The sequence below is a fragment of the Hippopotamus amphibius genome, chromosome 4, assembly GCF_030028045.1.
Source record: "Hippopotamus amphibius kiboko isolate mHipAmp2 chromosome 4, mHipAmp2.hap2, whole genome shotgun sequence".
Lineage (NCBI taxonomy): Eukaryota > Metazoa > Chordata > Mammalia > Artiodactyla > Hippopotamidae > Hippopotamus > Hippopotamus amphibius.
This window is the reverse complement of record NC_080189.1, coordinates 174,612,027-174,633,078: the sequence shown is the minus strand read 5'-3', so window position 1 is coordinate 174,633,078 and position 21,052 is coordinate 174,612,027. Positions and strand designations below refer to the sequence as shown.

At 36.1% G+C, this 21,052-nt stretch overlaps 1 protein-coding gene across 2 annotated transcripts in view; it reads left to right on the top strand.

Moving 5' to 3' along the window:
• Positions 1-21,052, top strand: part of RPS6KA5 (ribosomal protein S6 kinase A5) — a 168,943-nt gene that overhangs the window by 101,996 nt on the left and 45,895 nt on the right. The window contains exon 5 of one of the 2 annotated variants that reach the window (XM_057731682.1): positions 975-1,082. In XM_057731682.1, coding sequence (XP_057587665.1) covers positions 975-1,082 — 108 coding nt within the window. Of the gene's footprint in view, positions 1-974; positions 1,083-19,770; positions 19,910-21,052 lie in introns of those variants that run through there. The other variant, XM_057731683.1, reaches the window with a different exon arrangement.

Below are 21,052 nucleotides of genomic sequence, written 5' to 3'. Positions count from 1 at the left end.
CGCCTAGTGTTTTTCCTTGTGTAATTTTTTATTTCAGTTTTAAGAAAGTATCAAGAACCTTATTTTTCATATACTTAGTGTTGAGGAAAGCAGTGTTTCTAAGTTTAAAACCATTTAATTCGGGCTGACATAACATGAAACATGGAAATCACATATCAGAAACTTCTTATATAACTTGGCTAGATTTATTTATGTTATATAAATGAAGTATTTTACTATAATCTTACATGCGAAACAAAATGGAAGGATATTTAAACATCCAATTGATTTACTTTGCTTGTTTAGAACTAAAGATCAACTAAAATTAACCTATGATCTTCAACCTTTGTGTTTGGGAGGGTATCATTCAACAAGCTTTTATTAATTACCTATTTGACATATGACACTGTGCTAGATACTAGTTAAATGCACAAAAAAGTGAGAAAGCAGAGTTAGAATGTGGTTATATCAAGACAAGCAGGAAATACCTAGAAAATATCAATTATTTTTAGGTAAGTACAATGTAAATATAGATGCGATAGGAATAAAAACAAAGAAGTGACCGGTGTGGGAACTGGTTAGTCAGGAAAGCCTTCTGAAGCCATTAAGAAGTAATGGATGTGAATTGGCTAAGAAAGCTCCTGAAGCATCTGGAGTGAGGATGAAATCTATCAAGAAGAGTAACCCAGGAAGAAACAATAGTCAAAGTAGACCCTACAGAGCCAGTGCGATGAGGAATGTACCCTCATTATGTAGAGCACAAAGACACAGTTGCAGAGGTCCAGGGAACCCAGCAGATAAGCCCTGAGATGGAGGAATTTAGATTTCCCCTGACCTGTGAGCAAGGGCCACTCATAGCACCCTGAATGAGAGAATGTCTTTTGTTGTTTTTGTTTTTGTTTTTTCCTTTGTTTTTAAGGTAGATAAGAAAGACTGTCCTGATTTACTTTTTTGGAAATTGTTATTTTAAAATGCATATTTGTTTGTTTTTACAGTTGGGGATTATATACCGTGACATTAAGCTTGAGAATATTCTACTTGATTCTAATGGCCATGTGGTGCTGACAGATTTTGGTCTGAGTAAGGAGTTTGTGGCTGATGAAGTGAGTATTATATTTTAATTTGAAGTTAGTAAAACAGAATGTAAACTGATGAAAAATTTAGCTATAAAACGAGCGTGTAGTCGGGATGGTACTAAACACATTATGGATTATTGTACAGATTTGCCCCGAGGAATATTTTGACATGGATAACTGTAAGGTTTTTAGTTTAAAATTACCATGGAACCAACCTGCTGGAATTACACTAATCCTTTTATGGATATATCAGAATTCCCCCGTTTAAAACAAGACAAGATTATACATTTAACTTTCTCCATAAAATATAACTGACATTTAAAATAACGCTTTGGGCCTTTTAAGCAATTTATGTCTTAGATAATAGACAGTAAAAAATTATAAAACACAGCAATAGTTTATATTATAATTACAAAGTAGGACATGTCATGATGGCCCTTTGGACTCACTTGACAAGAATAGCAAGGACCTGTTAGACCTAATTTTTTAATAAACTTGCTGTTTTTTTGTTCATACAAACTAAAATGTAATAACTAACAGATTTTAAATATGGAGGACTTTGCATTTTCAGTATTGATTAAAATTTATCATTACAGACAAAGTTGTACATTTATTAGTTGTAATTAAATAGTATTTATATAGCTGTTGTAATAAAAAGTACATTTTTACACTACTAGTTTTTCAAGACAACTAAGTAAATTTGAATGCCAGTTCCCTCCTATCCAAGAAATTATTGTTATAGTACACAGAATCATACTAAAATTTTTGTAGTAAAGGATTTTGTTGTTGTAAAACACATTCTTGAGTTCCAAATCAGGGTATCTATTCCTGATTGTTTGCTTTTTAGAATATTGCCAAAGCGGTCCTAGGTGAGTTAGATAAGTACTAAAATTATGAAAACAAAGAATCCCAATTTTTTATCGTATCTATATTCATTCAATCACTTATCAATAAATATTTATTGACCTCCTCTACTATGCTAGGTATTGGATAATACAATGACAAATAAAAGGGAAAGGGTCTCTGCTTTCATGAACCTGAAGGTATAACAATATATTATCTTTGGTAGAAAAATAATAGTTATAAAACAGATGAGATGAATTTTTGAGGAATTTACTTCAAAGGTTTATTTTTCAAACCTTTCTCCTTTGTTAAAAATTTTAGTGGCAACTTGAATAAAATGTGACAGGTGAAATATTTTCATGGTCATTTCCTTATAAAATCCCCACTAAAAGTAAAAGTAAAGGAGTAAAACAGGCATACACTCAAAAGGGAGAGAGGAAAACAGCAACCAGATTCTGGAAGGTGGACAGCAGAAATACTAGTTGTAACCCATTTAGCATCCCTGAAACAACTGAATCCTAAGCCAGTAATATGAGAAGCCCCGAAGCAGGCTAATTTGCACCTCTGACCCCTAGAAAGGCTCAGGAATTGGGGGCACTAGGTATCTCTCAAAGCAAGAGTACAGGACACCAGAGGATTGGTTGGAAGTCTATATAAGAAACAGGTACCCTCCAGATCTCAGGTTTATACTGTTCCCGTAGGAAACCTTGCCTTCCTGACTCTCATGGAAGACTGACAAGGTTAAATAGACAGTCTGTGGATTCAGGAACAAGGGGCACTGTTGAGGGTGAGGACACCGTCAAAGCTTGGGGCAGGGGTTGTGGGGGATGGCGTGAAGATGACACACTGTGCTGTGGAACTCCCCTGGCCTCTTGCTGCCACTTCCCTCTGAGAATGGTGGCTTCCTAGGCAAGAGTTGGGAGAATTTCTCTCTGGGAGCTGAGAACAGAAATCTGCAGATGCTGTCAGTTGGTGGTCTTGCCAGTGAACTGGTCCCGCCAGAGCTCCCCCCTGTAATGCCCACGACTTGGCAAGCCCAGCCTACGCCACAGAAGCACATTTGTGATGATGTCACAATTTCTCTTTATATTTTGAGTTCCATGTATTTCAATATCATTAATTTGCTCTGTCCGACAGTATATTTAAAAACATTGTTCTGAGAAGGGGTCTATCGGTTTCAACAGACTGTCAAAGAGTCCTTGGCATGTAAAGATGGAGGACTCCCCCCACATAGAGAGGCTTGGCCATCACTTTTTCCTCTCTCCATGGAACCACTGGTATATTTACTCATTCACTTCATCATTATTTGTTGAGTGCCTTCTCTCTGCTAGACATCAGGCTAGGTTCCTGTGATACAACAGTGAAAGAATCACTTAGTGAATCCTGTGTTTCTGGGCACGTGGGGCTGATCACTTAGCCATAGGCAGAAACAGCCTTTGGCCCTGGGGAAGAGTGAAATGTTAGAAACCAAAGCAGACATTACACAGAAATCAAACATGATCAGAGCTGTTGGGTTTTAATAGAGTAGTACAGGTGAGGCAGAACCGCTGGGTCACTGAATCAGTGTGTCACTTCTCACAAGGGAGACCTGTGTTTCCTGTGGGTCATCTCAACAGCTACTCCTCAGGGGAATGAAGGGAATTCTTGTTGGGTGCCACAGTTTCTGAGAACTTGGTTATTTCAGTGCAAAAATGAAATAATGGGATTCATTCGGAAGTGGAGAAGTAATCTGTAGATTCCCTTATTATTCACTGAGTGCAACCTGACTGCATTTCATGTAGTGGTGTGCTATTAAGCCTTACAATTCATCTCTCTTCTCCCCTCAGATTACCAGCTCACTCTGCCTCTTAGCCGAAGAGGACATACTGTCTTACTAGGCTTCATGTTTAACTCTTAGGGCTCAAGTAGAAACTCTCCTTTTCTGAATCCCCTAAAACTTGATCTAACAGTCCTGTGCTCCCCTGATTCCACCAGCATCGGCTTAGCAAGTTTCCCTGCCTAGACATTTTACACCTCAAAAATATTCCCATCCAACGATTTCTTTTGTTTTCATGTCAGCCTGACTTACTTATATCAAAATATCATCTTTCTTGGAATGAGTTTCTTTTTTGTCTTTTCCTGTGCTACCTCCTTGGTTTTCAGCTTAAACTTTACTTTGAAGAGTTTCCTCCTTGGTTTCCAGTTTATAGAGAGAGATTATATATCTCTGTCTCTATGTCAACTGACCCCTCTCGTTTTCTACCTCTCCTTCTTCCTCTTGGACCCTTTCTGTCACCATATGAGCATGCCTAGTCTCTCCCATCTTAAATTTTTAAAAACGGAGAGATCGAGAGTTCCCTGGCGGTCCAGTGGTTAAGACTCTGAGCTTCCACTGCATGAGGCAGAGGTTTGATCCCGGTTGGGGAACTAAGATCCCACATGCCACCTGGCATGGCCATAAATAAATAAATAAAAATAAATAATTTTTAAATGGAGAGATGAATTGCTGGATGGACTGACTGCTAAACAGCAAACAATCTCAATATCCCATATTCCCTTCCAGCTGTTGTCCTCTGTTCTCCTTTGTCAATGCAGTCTGTTACCCACATGTTACTTACTCCTCAGTCTACTCAGTTTGGCTTGCACCTCCTACCAACTGACTGAACCTGCTCTTGCCAAGGCCACCATTGACCTCTGGTTTAGGTATTCTTGTGTCCTCATCTTACGTGCCTACCTAGTAGTGTTGAGCTGGACACTGCCTCTCGCCCTGGCTTCTGTGATGCCATGCTCCCCTGCCTTTCCTTCTCTCTCTCGCTGTCTTTTGCAGGCTCTTTCCCTCGTACTGAGGGTTCCTCACAGTTCAGTCCTAGGTACTCTTCTCTTTTCATGCTGCACTCTCTCCCTGAATGCTGCTGATTCCCAAATATGCATGGTCAACCCTGACTGCTCTTCTGGGCTCCAGGCGCCAAGGTGCCCCTAGTGTGTCTCCCCTTGGCTCTCTCCTAGACCACACAAGCCCAACATTCCCAAACCTGAATTCATGTTCCCCCACCCAAACCTGCTTCTCTTTCAGTTGATCACAGTTTTGTGTATTGCAAATTCTGCTCTCATTCAATCTGGGAAATTCTCTGTTTAATTTTCAGGAATTTACTTTTTAGACATGTTTGAAGTTTCTACTCATGGTGTATGACTCATCTCTGTATATTTGTTAATTTCATAATTCAACAAATATGTATTGAGTGCCTACTGTGTGCCAGGTATTGTGCTAGACCCTAGAAATATAGTGGTGAACGTAAAAATTCCTTGCCCTCATGAGCCTAGATTTTAGAAGTATTCATCATTACCTCATGTAACTATTTCTAGATTGTAGTTTGCTAAACTGAATTGCATACTGGATGAAATTGATTTATTTTAGAAATCTTAACAATCTTTTATGTGGTAATGAACACTATACACTTTTGATACTTTTACCGATATGTTCTTTTCTCAACCACAGAATTTGACAAATCCCTTGTAATTCTGAGAATAAAAGAAGACATTTCTAAATATCTGCACAGTAATATATGTTTTTCATAGGATTTTTTGAGAATACAGTTCCGCAAATATTTGTTGAGTTCTTACATGAGTCAGTCTGCTAGGTATTGGATATATGATTTTAACATTGAAGGCATTTTTCTAAAAAGGGTATCTGTTCTTATTTATAAGAAAATAGTGTCAAAATGATACATTCACGTGTTATTAATTACCCTATACTTAAGTATGATATATGCATTCTATGTTTTCATAATTTAACATTGAGCATTTGAAAAAATTCACAGCAGATTATTAATATGAATCCTCAGGTGGATAAAACTATAAGAAAAATAACATCCCGATACTTAAAACAGAGGTATCTAAGTTAATTATAACTCACTGCCATGGGAGCTGTACTTAAAAGGAAAAGGCCTATGGATTTTTCTTGCCAGAAAATAGAAAAATGCAATCTTTGCTCAGTTCAGATAATGTTATTCATTCATTAATTCTTTGAACATAGAAGAGGCATTTTAGTGTAGTGGAAAGAACGCATATTGAAGTTAGAGGATCTTTTTCAGTTCTCCGCTTCCTGGCTGTGTGACATTGGGCAAGTCACTTAGTCATTAACCCCTCTGAGTCTTGGTTTCTTCATCTGTAAAATAATGTTTGTCATATCTAATTTATACAATTTTCATATAGACTCAGTGAGTTAATGCTCATGAAAGTACTTTTTTAAAGTGTAAAACACAATGTAAATATCCATTTCCACTTAAAGAGGTACCACTCATATTTCACATTACTGTGAGCAAAGTTAAAACATACAAATGAGAATCCTAAACTATTCTCCCTTAATTTTCTTATTCTTAGGAAAGTTTTAAATTACATCTTTCTCTAATAAGTGCCTAGTTTATGATGTCATTCGCAGGATTCTGCTGCTACAGTGTGCCTGTCTCAGGAGCCTGGGTGAGATTCAGGGTCCGTACAGAGCACATTGCATAAGGAATCAGACGAGCCAGCTCTCTGAGCAGCTTTTTAGTTTCCTCCATCTCCCTTCCTGATGCATCTGCAGTGACATCTACTCATGATTCTTTTCATTTGCATGTGCTCCTGAAGAGCCTCTTAAGTCTGTCAGTAAGTCCTGTCGGTCATTTGCCAACATCAGTGACTCTGGGATAATTTTAGTTATTTTAAGGTAAATATTGAGAGAGAAGTGCTGGGAAAGTAGGAGACCTAGAAACCAAAATGTTCTTCTGTGGCCCCTGTTTCTCCTCTACTCAAACAATATTACATAGTATTCAGATACTAACACATAAGCTTTAGTTGTTTGTTTGTAAAGGTTTTTGCCACCAGATATCAGAGCAGATCCCCTGCACTCGGACAGGACGGGGGCAGGGAGGCAGAGATGGCCTTGTCCTCGGGTGTCTGCCTCACAGATCCCTTTATAACTTTTCTTATGGTAGAAATTATTGGCTCAGGTAAAATTTATTCATATACTATTTCTTATCTTAAGGTAGGTTCAGTGCACAAGTTCGGTGGGCAGGTTTAATGTGGAACTTACGTCACAGGGCTAGCGGGAACAACTTTTGAATTGAGATTATTTTCAGAGAAACTTCTATTGTATATTCCATTTGTTCAAATTATGTTAAATATGCCTTTTATTTACTTGAAAACTATATTTAGCAGTCATATTATTAGTCTATAGTAATATAGGATATGTTAATCTCTAAAACAATATATAAATCTATAAATGGATCATTTTAATCTATTTTCTAAGTGTCAGGGACTTTCAAACCCATAAGGGCAATTTAGCAAAAGACACCCTGAAATACTAACATTGCATAAACATGATTAATAAATGTTTATATTTTCGAATTTCTTTTTAATTTTTTTATATTATAAAATATTTCAAATCTAATAAAAATGCAGAAAATGATATAACAGAATCTGTGCACCCACTATTCAGATATGCGGTTATGGACATTTTGTGGCTTTTCTCCCCCTTCACCCGTCAGATGTTGATTGAACGTCAGCTGTGATCCAGGCGCTGTTCTATCTAGGTGTTGGAATCCAGCAGTTAACAAAACAGACAAAGGTGTTTCCCCTAGGCAGAGAGGCAGACGATAACAAGTAAACAAGTACAATATGTGCAATATGTTAGATAGTGGTGAGTTACAGGGCTACAAATACAGTAGGAAAGAGAGAGAGGAAGTAGCAGGGTAAGAACAGCTTGGACTTTTAAACCAGGTGATCAGGAAAGGTTTTGCTGAAAAGCTGACAGTTGAGTTGAAACATGAAGGAAGTGAGAGCGTGAGCCGTATCAATATCTTAGAAAAGAGATTCCTAGGTAGAGGGATCAGCCAGGGTTAAGGCCCTCGGGTGGGTATATGAACAAAAAGGAGGCGAGCGTGGGTATGTAGAGTGACTGAGGATAGAGTAGTGGGAAAGAAGGACCTGGAGGTGGTCATCTGGAGGAAGGCCTGTGCAGATCATGCAGGGCACGGGAGACCATCGTAAGGACTGTGGCTCCTCTGCGTGAAACGGGAGCCACTGGGGAGCTTTGAGTAGAAGATGACATGGCCTGAGTTATCTAAGAAGAGTAATTGTGTTTGCCAAGCATCATGGTCCTATAGTGGGACAAGTCTAGAAACATGGAAACAAGTTAGGAAGCTGTTGCATTAACCCCAGCAAGAGATGGCATTGATTTAGACCATGGGGTAGCTGAGTAGGTTGTAAGACACAGTCAGATTTTAGATATACTTTGACATTAGTGCTAATGACATTTCTTGATGGCTTAGATGTGGGGTGTGAGAGAACAAGAGGAATCTAGGGTAGCTCTCAGATTTTGGGCCAGAGCAACTGGAAGGATGAAGTTGTCAAAAAACGAATATGCTGATGGGGAGGTGTTGGCGGGGGGCGGGGGGGGGAGGGAGGAGTGCAGTTGAACTGGTTGAGTCTGAGATACCTGTTAGACATACAGAGATGTTTAATAGGCAGTAGGGCATATGAATCTGGAATTTGGGAGAGAAGTCTCATCTAGAGATACAAATTTGGAATTTGTCATAAGTAGTATTTAAAATCATGAAAATGAATGAGAATACCAACAGAGTGAGTACAGATAGAAAAGAAAAATGACAAAGGTCTAAACTCTAGCTATTCCAACATTAAGAGAGTCAAAAGAGAAAGAGGAACCAGCAAAGGAGATTGAAAAAAGGGATGAGGAGGTTGGGAAGAAAACAGGCAAGTGTGTTGTCTCAGAAGTTAAGTGAAGAAGTGTTTCAGGGATGAAAATGATCAACTATATCAATTACTATTGTTAGGTCAAGAAAGACGTAGACTGAAGATTGAGCATTGGCTCAATTTAAACCTAGGGAGAGAGAGACTGGGGAGACATATTGTCAGCCACAAATATAGAAAAAAAAATGGTTTTCTTAAAACCACATTTAGCAGCACAGGTGCAGGCAAAGAGTGGATGGTGGATTGAATTTAATCTTGTTTTAGTATCTTTATATATTACATCCATAAACAATATATACTGTCAGCTTGTGTTTCTAAAACATACATAAATGGTATGTCTCATTGCAGATTGTTTTTTATTTGACTTATTTTTGAAATTTATCCAAGTTGATACATAGGAATCTGTTTCATTCATTTAAGCTGCTGTATAATATTCTTTTATATGAAACATCTAGTTTATTTATCCATTCTGTTTCTGAGATACATTTATGATTCTGTGTTTTCTCTATCACAGTGTTGCAATTTTTTTTCTGATGTTATTGGTTTGTTGGAGTTCTTTAAATATTCTAGCTACCCATACTTTATTTATTTATGTTTGTTTATTTATTTACTGCATCGGGTCTTCCGTTGCGGCACATGGGCTCTTCATTGCGGTGCATGGGCTTCTCTCTAGTTGTAGTATGCAGGCTCCAGAGCACATGGGCTCTGTTGTTGCAGCATTCGGGAGCTCTAATTGTGGCACATGGGCTCAGTAGTTGCAGCGCATGGGCTTAGTTGCCCCACAGCATGTGGGATCTTAGTTCCCTGACTAGGGATCAAATTGGCGTCCCCTGAATTGCAAGAGAGATTCTTAACCACTGGACCACCACACCAGGGAAGTCCCTACCCATCCTTGATAATTTTCCTAGCATCATTTGTTGAAGAGACTGTCCTTTCCCCTTTGGCATCCTTGTCAAAGATCATTTGACCTTGTGCATAAAGATTTGTTTCTGGGCTCTCTATTCTGTTCCATTGGTCTGTATGTTTGTGTGTATTTAAGTCAAAAATGTTTTGATTGCTGTAGTTTTGTAATATGTTTTGAAATCAGGAAGTGTGAGGCCTCCAACTTTGTTCATCTTTTTCAAGATTGTTTTGGCTACTAAGGGTCCTTTGAGAGTCCATATGAATTTTAAGATTTTGTTTTCTATTTCTGTGAAAATATTACTGGGATTTTGATAGGGATTATGTTGACTCTCTGGATTACTTTGGGTAGTGTGGACAGTTTAACAATATTGTCTTCCAATCCATGAGCATGGGGTGTCTTTCCATTTATTTGTGCCTTTTTAAATTTCTTTCATAATATTTTGTAATTTTAATTGTCCAGGTTAATTTCAAAGTATTTTATTATTTTTGATGCTTATTTTAAATGGGATTTTCCCCCTTAATTTCCTTTTGGGATTGTTCATTGTTAGTGTGTAGAAACATACCTAATTTTTGTATGTTGATTTTGTATCCTGTAACATTGCTGGGTTCTCTTGTTAGTTCTAACGGGTTTTTTGTGTGTGAAATCTTTAGGGTTTTTTACATATAAGTTCATATTATCTGCAAGCGGATACAATTTTACTTCTTCCTTTCCAATTTGGATGTCTTTTATTTCTTTTTCTTGCCTAACTGCTCTGGGTGAGACTTTCAGTGCTATGTTGAATAGAAATGATGAGAGGGAGCATCTTTACCTTGTTACTGTTCCGAGAGGAAAGCTTCCAGTTTTTCACCATTGAGTATGATGTTTCTGTGGGCTTTTCATACATGGCTTTGTTATGTTGAGGTAGTTTCCTTCTATTCCTGGCTTGTTGTTAAGTGGTATTTTTTGTTTTGGTTTTTTTGTTTGTTTGTTTTTAATCATGAAAGGGTATTGAATTTTGTCAAATGCTTTTTCTGTATCAGTTGAGATGATCATGTGGTTTTTGTCCTTCAGTCTGTTAATGTGGTGTATTATATTGACAGATTTTTGAATCTTGAACCATTCTTGCATTCCAAGGTCTCGTTTGTTCATGTTGTAGAATGCTTTTTATGTGCTGTTGAATTCAATTTCCTAGCGTTTTGTTGAGGACTTTTATACCAATTTTCATCAGGAATTTTGGACTGTAATTTTCTTTTCTTGTAGTATCTTTCCCTGGCTTTGGTATCAGGGTAATGCTGGTCTCACAAAGTTAGTTTGGAAGTGTTTTCTTCAGTTTTTTAGGGAAAGTTTGAGGAGGAATGGTCCTACTACTTCTTTAAATGTTTTTTAAGAATTTCCTAGTAAGCCATCTGGTCCTGAGCTTTTCTTTGTTGGGAGATTTTTGATTACTAATTCAATGTCCTTACTGATTTTGGGTCTGTTCAAATTTTCTATTTCTTCATGATTCAGTCCTGGTAGATTGTACGTTTCTAGGAATTTATCCATTCTAAATTATTCAATTTTTTTGGTTTATAATTTAGTTTCTTGTAAGGTCTTCTCTTTAATTTCTGGTTTTAGTTGAATCTTCTCTCATTTTTCTTAATCTAGCTAATGGTTTGTCAGTTTTGTTGATCTTTTCAAAAAACTAACTCTAAGTTTTGCTATTTTTTTTCTGTTGTTCTTCTATCCTCTGTTTGATTTATTTCTGCTTCAATCTTTATTATTTCCTTCCTTCTGCTAACTTTTGGTTTAATTTTTTGTTCTTTTTCTAGTTCCTTGAGGTGTAAAATTAGGTTGTTGATTTCTTTGACTCTTTTAAAATGAAACCCATTCCTGTCTCAGTGTACTAAGATATTCTCTTTTGTTTTCTTTAAAAAATTAGCACATTGAAATCTTTACCTTATTAGGAATTACTTTATATATGTGAGGTGGGAATCTTATTTTTATCTCTTTTTACATAGATAACCCAGTTGACTGAACTATTTATTGAATAGTCGGTTAATCCCTCCCCTACTGATTTGAAATGCAACTTTGTCATATGCCGAATTCCTATGCATGTTTGTGAGTCTGTTTCTAGACGCTTCATTCAGTTCCATTTGTCTGCTTGCCTCACACTGAGTCAAAACTGAAAAATCTGAAGGTCCATAGCTTTATGGTACATCTTTAATCTGGAAAGATAAGATTTTTCTCCTCTTCACTCTTAGCCTGTCATTCTCTCCTTCTTTCCCCTGACCTTCCTCCTCCTTCTCTACTATCTTCTCTATTCTTGGTCTTTTGTTCCTCCATGTGAATCGAATTTATAAATTAATTTGGAGAAAACTGTGATCTTTGGATATTGAATCTTGCAACACGAATTTGCATAAATATTCATATCTTCCCATTTACTTCATGTCTTTTATGTTTTTCAATAATATTTTCTAATTTTTGTAGTGATTTATACATACATTATTAGATTTATTTCTATTAATGCTATAATTTTGTTCCTGTTGACAAAAATTAGAATATCTGTGTTTTTGTTGGCAAAGCATAGGAATGTTGTTGATCTTGTACATAGCAATATTGGTGAATTCATATTAGTTCTACTAACTTACAAATTCACTTGAATTTTTTATGTAGGTGACTATTAAAAAAAATCAGAACCACTATTTGTAAGTAATGATGGCTTTATATCTTTTTGATTCTTATACTTTTTATTTTGTGTCTGTTTGGGGATGGGTGGTTTTAGTTTGATTTTGTTGCTCTGTCTACTAAGTTTTATATGTATATATCCTTGTTTTTTACTTTAAGGCCATGTGTTTTAGGTTTTAGCCATTTAGTATGGTATCTGCTCTAGGTTTTTGACAGATAAATTATATTCTTAGTATGTTGACATAAGGAAATTCTTATGGTCTTTTCTCTTTAATCACCTAGTGGTGCGTGTTACATTAATAGGTTTTTTTCTTTTTCAGTGTTAAACCATCTTTCAATTCTTGGAATAAACTTTACTTCCTGTGACATATATTTTTAATATATTGCTGCATTTTGTTTGTTCTTATTTTATTTAGGATTTTATTGTCTAAGTTGACCTAAACTTTTCCTTTCTAATATTGCATTTGTCTGATTTTGGCATCATGATTATACTAACATCATGAAAGGAATTTGGAATAGTTTATATAAGATAGAGATACAATTCCTCTAAAGATTTCCTCTGAATGCACTTCTGGCTATCAGGGTGAATTTTGTTCTTCTTTTCCCTCCTAGATGTGTATGAGGGCTTTTCAAATACTGATTTAATTTTTTTAAATATTTATAGTTATATTCAGGTTTTCAATTTTTTCTTGAGTCAATGTTGGTAAGTTATGTTTTTATAGAAAATGTTATATTTTTGTTTTTAAATTCTTTGGCATATTGTTCACAGAAGTTCTTTAATTTTTAATCTGTATTGTAACTGTAGTAATGCTTCCTTTTAAATTACTAATAGTATTGATTTGTAACTTTCCTCCTCTTTTCTTATCAATTTGCTAGAGATTTATCCATTTGATTAGTCTTTTCCCAGAAACAGCTTTTATCAATCCTCTCATTTTTTCTCTTTCTTTGATGAAGTTCCTTTGTTACTTCCTTCCTTTTACTTTCTGTGAATTTCTTTTGTATTCTTTTTTTAAACTTTTGAGTTGAACATCCAGCTCACTAATATTTAATCATTCTTTTTTAATAAAACTGAATTTCTAAGGACAGTTTTACATGTATCTCACAAGGTATAATATATAGCATTTTTACTGTTATTTATTATGGTTTTTTCCTGGGGCCATGAATTATTTAGAAATGAGTTCTCAAGTTTTCGTGTATATAGGATTTTTGAGTTATCTTTTTGTAAATGAGTTGCAGTTTTATTGCTTTCTGCTTAAATAAGAAAACATAGATGGTTTTATTTCTGTGGTTTTTGAGATTTGCTTTGTGACCTATTATTTGGTTAACTTTTATAAATGTGCCATGAATACTTGAAAAGACTGTGTAGTCCTTCTCTAACTGTTAGGTATCAAATTTTATATATTTTCATGATCATGCACATCTTCCATAGTTTCACCAGTTATTTTCCTGCTTGATTAGTCAGTTATAAAAGAGATATGTTAAACTTCCCACTGTGATTGCGGGTTTGTCTGTTTCCTCTTAGAAATCTCACAATTTTTGCTTTATGTGGTTTAAGGCTCTTCAAAAAAATTTTTTTTTAATTTTATTTATTTATTTATTATTTTTTGGGGGGTACACCAAGTTCAATCAACTGTTTTTATACACATATCCCCGTATTTCTTCAAAAATTTTTGAGTGTGTTAGTGTTGAAATAGTTTTATTTCCTAGTGAAATGTTCCTTTTATTATCATGTAGTGACCCTGCCTAATTTTAATCATTTTTTTTGCCTTAAAGTTCAGTTTCTTGCTATTAATAAAGATATTCCAGCTTTCTGTTGGCTAGTGCTGCTCTGATATATCTTTTTCCATCTCTTTACTTTCAATATTTCTTTGTCATTATGTTTTAGGTGTGCCTTTTGTAAATAACATATAACTGGATTTTGTTTTTGATCCAGAGAGTTTCTATCTTTTAACTGGTGAGTTAAACCTGTATATTATGATTGCTGATATAGTTCTATTTATTTCTCTTATCTTGCTTGTGTTTCTCTATCATAATTTCTCTTTGCTTTTTTCCCCTTCTTTCCTGTCTTCTATTTAAATGATCAAGATTTCTTTATTTAAGTTTCCCAGTGGTCTAGAAGTTATATATATTCTATATCTATTCTCTGAGTGGTTATTACCCTGAGCTTTTTAACTTATGTGCATACCTTGGAGATATTGTGGGTTCAATTCCAGACCACCACAATAAAGCAAGTCACATGAACTTTTTGGTTTCCCAGTGCATATAAAGGTTGTGACTACCCTAAACTGTAGCCTATTAAGTATGCTATAAATAGCATTATATCTAAAAAAAAAAGTGCATACCTTAATTTCAAAATATTTTATTGCTAAAAATGCTAACCACAACTTGAACCTTCAGTGAGTCATAATCTTTTAGCTGCTGGAGGATCTTGCCTTGATGTTGATGACCATCAGGCTACCGACTGATCGGTGAGGTGGTTGCTGAAGGTTGGACTCACTGGGGCAATTTCTTAAAATAAGACAGCAGTGAAGTTTGTCGCATCAATGGACTGTTCCTTTCACAAACATTTTCTCTGTAGCATGCAATGCTGTTTGATAGCGTTTTACCCACAGTAGAACTTTCGAAAGTGGAAACATCTCAAATCCTGCCACTGCTTTATAAACTAAGTTTATGTAACATTCTAAATCTTTTATTGTCATTTCAACAATGTTCACAGCATCTTCACCAGGAGATTTCATCTCAAGAAACCACTTTCTTTGCTCACCCATAAGAAGCCACTTGCCATCTGTTGAAATATTATCATAAAGTTGCAGCAGTTCAGTCACATCTTCAGGCTATACTTCTAATTCCAGTTCTTTTGCTTTTTCTACCACATCGGTAGTTACTTCCTCCACCGAAGTCTTGAACCTCTCAAAGTCACCCAGGAGAGTTGGAATCAACTTTTTTCAAACTCCTGTTAATGTTGATATTTTAGCCTTTTCCCATGAATCACAAATGTTCTTAATGGCATCGAGAATGGAGGATCCTTTCCAGAAAGTTTTCAATTTACTTTGCCCAGATCCATCAGAGGAATCACTATCTCTGGCATCTACAGCTTTAAATGTATTTCTTAAATAATAAGACTTGAAAGTTGAAATTACTCCTTGATCCATGGGCTACAGAATGTATGTTGTGTTAGCAGGAATAAAAATAACAGTAATCTCTTTGTACATCTCCATCAGAACCGTTGGGTGACAAGGTGCGTGGTCAGTGAGAAGGAACATTTTGAAAAGAATCTTATTTTCTGAGCAGTAGGTCTTCACGGTAGGCTTAAAATACTCCATAAACCATTGTATAAGCAGATGTGCTGTCATCTAGGCTTTGTTGTTTCATTTAAAGAGCACAGAGTAGATTTAGCATAATACTTAAGGGTCTTAGGATTTTCAGAATGATAAATGAGCACTGGCTTCTACTTAAAGTCACCAGATGCATTAGCCCCAAACAGGAGAGTCAGTCTGTCCTTTGAAGCTTTGAAGGCAGGCACTGACTTCTCCTCTCCAGCTATAAAAGTCCTAGGTGGCATCTTCTTCCAATAGAAGGCTGTTTTGTCTACATTGAAAATCTGTTGTTTAGTGTAGCCACCATCATTCATTATCTTAGCTAGACCTTCTGGATAGCTTGCTGCAACTTTTATATCAGCACTTGCTGCTTCACCTTGTACTTTTATGTCATGGAGACAGCTTCTTTCCTTAAACCTCCTGAGCCAACTTTTGCTAACCTCACTTTTTTTTTGCAGCTTCCTCACCTCTCTTAGAACTTGATAGAATTGAAGAGAGTTAGGGCATTGCTCCGGATTAGACTTTGGGTTTAGAAAATGTTGTAGCTGGTTTGATCTATCCAGACCACTAAAACTTTCTCCACATTAGCAATAAGGCTGTCTCACTTTTTTATCATTCATGTGTTCACTGGAGTAGCACTTTTAAGATCCTTCAAGAACTTTTTCTTTACATTCACAACTTGGCTAACTATTTGGTGCAAGAAGCCTAGCTTCTGGTGTTCTTAGCTTTTGATGTGCCTTCCTCACTAAGCTTAATCATTTGTAGCTTTTGATTTAAAGGGAGAAACATGTGACTCTTCCTTTCACTTGAACACTTAGAGGCCATTGTAGGATTATTAATTGGCCTAATTTCAATATTGTTGTGTCTCAGGGAATAGGGGAGCCTGAGGAAAGGGAGAGAGATGGGGGAACAGCCAGCTTGTGTCATATCACATACAACATTTATCAATTAAGTTTGCTGTCTTATATGGGCCCAGTTTGTGGCACCGCAAAACAATTACAATAGTAACATCAAAGATCACTGATCACAGATTAGCATAACAAATATAATAATAATGAAAAAATTGGAAATATTGTGAGAATTACCAAACTGTGACACAGCAACAAGAAGTAAGCAAAAAAAAAAGGAAGTAAGCAAATGCTGTTGGAAAAATGGTGTCAATAGACTTGCTTGTCACAGGGTTGCCACAATCTTCAATTTGTAAAAAATGCAATATCTGTGAAACACAATAAAGCAAAGCACAATGAAATGAGGTAGCCTGTATACCGACCTAACAGTCTAAAATTAACCATGTCTGTGACTATCATGACCACTGCGAGAACATTAGAATGTCCTAGCTTCAGTTACCCATCTCGCTTTATATATTATTACTTATTATTTTAGTCCCATCTTGTGCTGTATTCCCCCAATTATTATTGTGTAATTGTTTTCATTTTATAAATTCAAAACTTGTTTAGATTTTTCTCACATTTACCTGTTTGCTCATTACTGCTTTTTACATCTTACTCTTGTGAGTTCAGTTTATTTCTGAAATGCATCCTTTAGATGTCTTTTTAACTAGGATCAATGAAAAGTCAACTGTATCTTTGTCTTAAAATGCCTTGATTTTGCCCTGCATACTCAGTGACAATTTAGCTGGATATAAACATATCTAAGAAATGGACTAGGTTTTTGTCTTTGGTATCTTTTTATTGTAAAATAAAACACAAAAGCAAAATGAAAGTATGGCTTAGTGAATTATTACTATAAGGCAAACACTCCTATAACCACCACCCAAGTTAAGAAATAGAAATTTGCCACCCATGGATATATTTTTATTTAGTCTGCTTGGGACTCTTGCAGCATTCAGGGTAATTTTCTCAAGTATGTCTTATACTTTACGGATTCTCTTTAGTTGTGTCTACTCTGTTTAATCTGCCTACTTTTATTGTATTTTTTCATTTATACAGTTCTACTGTATTCTTTTTCATATCTTTCTAGTCTTTTCTATGGTGCTGTATTGTTTTATGGATATTTTCCTTTCATTATATCTTTCATCTTTTACAACATACTAGTCCTTTTCTGTATTGTTATTCTAGTATTTCCAATAATCCTTCTGTTTTGTTTGCAGAGTGTAGTTCACTAATTTGTAATTTTGAGACTCCAGGGCTTTACCTGTGTGAAGAATCCTGAGGCAGCTAAATTGTGGGAATTCCTCTGGTTCTGTCGTATGTTCCAGAGTGTCACCATGTTGGACCAGATTTTCTCACTTTCCCATACTATGGGAGAAGGAGTAAATTTAGGTCCCAAATCTACAAGAGCCACAAGCCTAGGGATTTGATTTCACAAGAGGAACATTATTTGTTTTGAATTCTAGGGCTCAGACAGACACCTTACACTGAGGGTTCAGCTTTGTTAGATTCCAGAGTTTACACAAGAGTAGTAATTCCAGTCCACCTCATTTGAGCCAAGGGCCTCCTCTTTTGTCCTTATAAAAGTATTGAAATTCAAACTTCTGGATTGCTAAGGTCAGAACACCTCCCCTTCCTTCCCTTTGTGCTGCCGTAGCCCAGGACCTGTGCCTACCTCTGGTTTTCAGCATCCTCTTTGTGGCTGGCACCTAGGGGTTCCCCTTTCTGTCCTGTGAGCACAGCCTTGGATGACTAGCAATGCAATATTTCTTCTTCAAAATCCAACATTTCTAGATATTTGTTGTGAGGAGATTGTCAAAAGTCAGATGGGAAAAATATGGAATGGGGGAATAAAAATTTCTTTGGTAATTTTACATTTAACTCAAATTTATCTATGTATCATTAGCAGATAAGAGCAAGATAAAACATTGGCAAATAAAAGCTAGGCATGATTTAATCTCATGTTTATTGAGCAATGCCTGAGAGTTTGGCAGTTGAGTTTCTATTTGGATTCTTCCTTGGAAGGAAACCAGTTTTTGGTCCAGTGTGACCTGATCCTTCTCTCTAAGGCACAATGAAGCCTTCTTTTTTTTTCTTTTTTTTAATTAATTAATTAATTTTATTTATTTATTGGCTGCATTGGATCTTCGTTGCTGCACACGGGCTTTCTCTAGTTGCTGCGAGCGGGGGCTACTCTTCATTGTGGTGTGCAGGCTCCTCATTGTTGTGGCTTCTCTTGTTGTGGAGCACGGGCCCTAGGCATGTGGGCTTCAATAGTTGTGGCACATGGGCTCAATAATTGTGGCTCACGGGCTCTAGAGCACAGGCTCAATAGTTGTGACGCACGGGATTAGCTGCTCCATGGCATGTGGAATCTTCCCAGGGCAGGGCTCGAACCTGTGTCCCCTGCATTGGCAGGTGGATTCTTTACCACTGCGCCACCTAGGAAGTCCCAATGAAGCCTTCTTGATCAGCTGATACTTAAACACAAGGATACTCCATATTGTGTGCCAGGATGGTGCACACATTGCTTTTACTACAAGGGTGAGTCAAAAGTTATCCGCACGCACTCTGGCTGTAGAATTTATAGAAGTTTTAATACAACCAGAGTGCGGATAATTTTTGACTCTTTATTTTCACATTCAATTAAATTCTCCTTCACAATCTTTTAACACTGTTGTAGCTTTAAGAAGTAATGTTGCTTATAAAATAGTAAGGATTTAAATGCTAAATAGGCTGATTGCCTGTCTCCTTGAGAAAAATATTAATTTTTTAATAAATAAACAATAATCATAATAGGGTTTAGCCATGCTATCCTAGCCTTTTTATATCACAGTTCATAACATATTGCCTTGAAATCTTTTTTGCCCCCACCAGAGACCTTCCTCTATCATACGTCATCAGTTTGTCTTCTGGGTACAATTATTTGAAAGGCATTCAGCATACGCTCTAGATAACATGCATCTTCCTAGGCAGATAAACACAAATTGAAAGGTTAAAATTGGGGCTGTTGTTTACAAAAGAAGATAAACTCTTTGGAAATTAAGACTGAAACACTAAAAGTTAGAACCTGGAGGGAGTAACAGTTCCATCTGGGGCAAAGGAAGAGGAAGCAGGTATAGTATTGCAAGGGGCTAAAATGGCAGTGTTTTAAAATAACAGAGAGACTTACGAAATGCTTTGTCTTTGTTTACTGTTATTCCTCAGGGACTGGAACTTCCCAGCACTTAAGCTTAATTTTTCTGTCTCCTGGAATTTTTATCAAATAATTATCTTACTTATTTATTAATGTAGACACTACCTACTCCTCCCACCCCCGAAAAAACAGAGAAGCTAAAGCGAATTTAAAGAGAGCTCAGAAATCACATGGAGAAGGTAGAAGAAACATCTTTCAGGACTTAAGGTGGTCCTGAGCTTCCTGTATGTCTAGACAGTGGAGAACTGAGCTGCATGATTGCATAGAGCTCATTGTCAGATAAAGAAAAAAAGAAAGATATGGAAAGTGGTAGTGACTATCAGATCTTTCCCACGGTAATCAATGAGATCCATATGTTTCATACCCATTTTACAGTAAACTTATGAATATCTAGTATTTTGAAGAAGAGAGTGCAGATTTTCATGACTTTAAAGTTGTAAGAGTTAATTGTCTCATACTTAAAAGGAAATATGCATAATTCCAAAATGTTTTATACCATAGATCTGCCTATAAATGGAGATGAAAATTTATATGTACTAAAAAGTCTAGTTTTCTAAATAAATAAAAATTTGGAAAAGCAATAAAAAGATGCAGCTGTAGAGAACAGACTTGACACGAGGTGGGGGTGAAGGGGAAGCTGGGAGGAAGTGAGAGAGTAGCATCGACATATACACTACCAAATGTAAAATAGATAGCTAGTGGGAAGCTGCTGCATAAAACAAGGAGATCAACTCAATGATGGGTGATGACTTAGAGGGGTGGGATGGGGTGCGTGGGAGTAAGTCGCGGGAGGGAGGGGATATGGGGATATATGTATAAATACAGCAGACTCACTTTGTTGTACAGCAAAAACTTGCACAACACTGTAAAGCAATTATACTCCAATAAAGAGCTTAAAAAAGAACTCATGATCTTTTTACTCATAAACCACTTTGGAGAATTATCTGTTTTCAGTATATCTAAACTTGATTTAGGATATGTTTGAAAGCTATCTTTTCAGATGAGATCAAATGACACAGACATAGAAAACTAACAGACTTATGGTTATGGAAGGGTAAAGGGGGGAGGCATAAATTTGGAATTTGGGGTTAACAGCTACATACTACTATACATAAACTAGGTGAACAACAGGGACCTACTATAGGAACTATACACAGGGAACTATATTCAGTATCTTGTAACAACCTATAATGGAAAAGAATCTGAAAAATTATATATATAAGAACTGAATCAGTTTGCTGTACACCTGAAACACTGAATCAACTGTACTTCAATTAAAAAATTAATTTATTAAGAAAACAGTTAACTGGAATCCACAAAAAAAGATGAGATTAAATTGTGAATACTATGGGTTAGTAATTTTTATGTTTCTTTATGTCAGCTATATAATGATTTTCTCTTAATATTCCAAAGCAGGCTATTGCATAATAAATAGTATATTAACTAAAAATACTCCATATTTAGTTTTATGAAGTTTG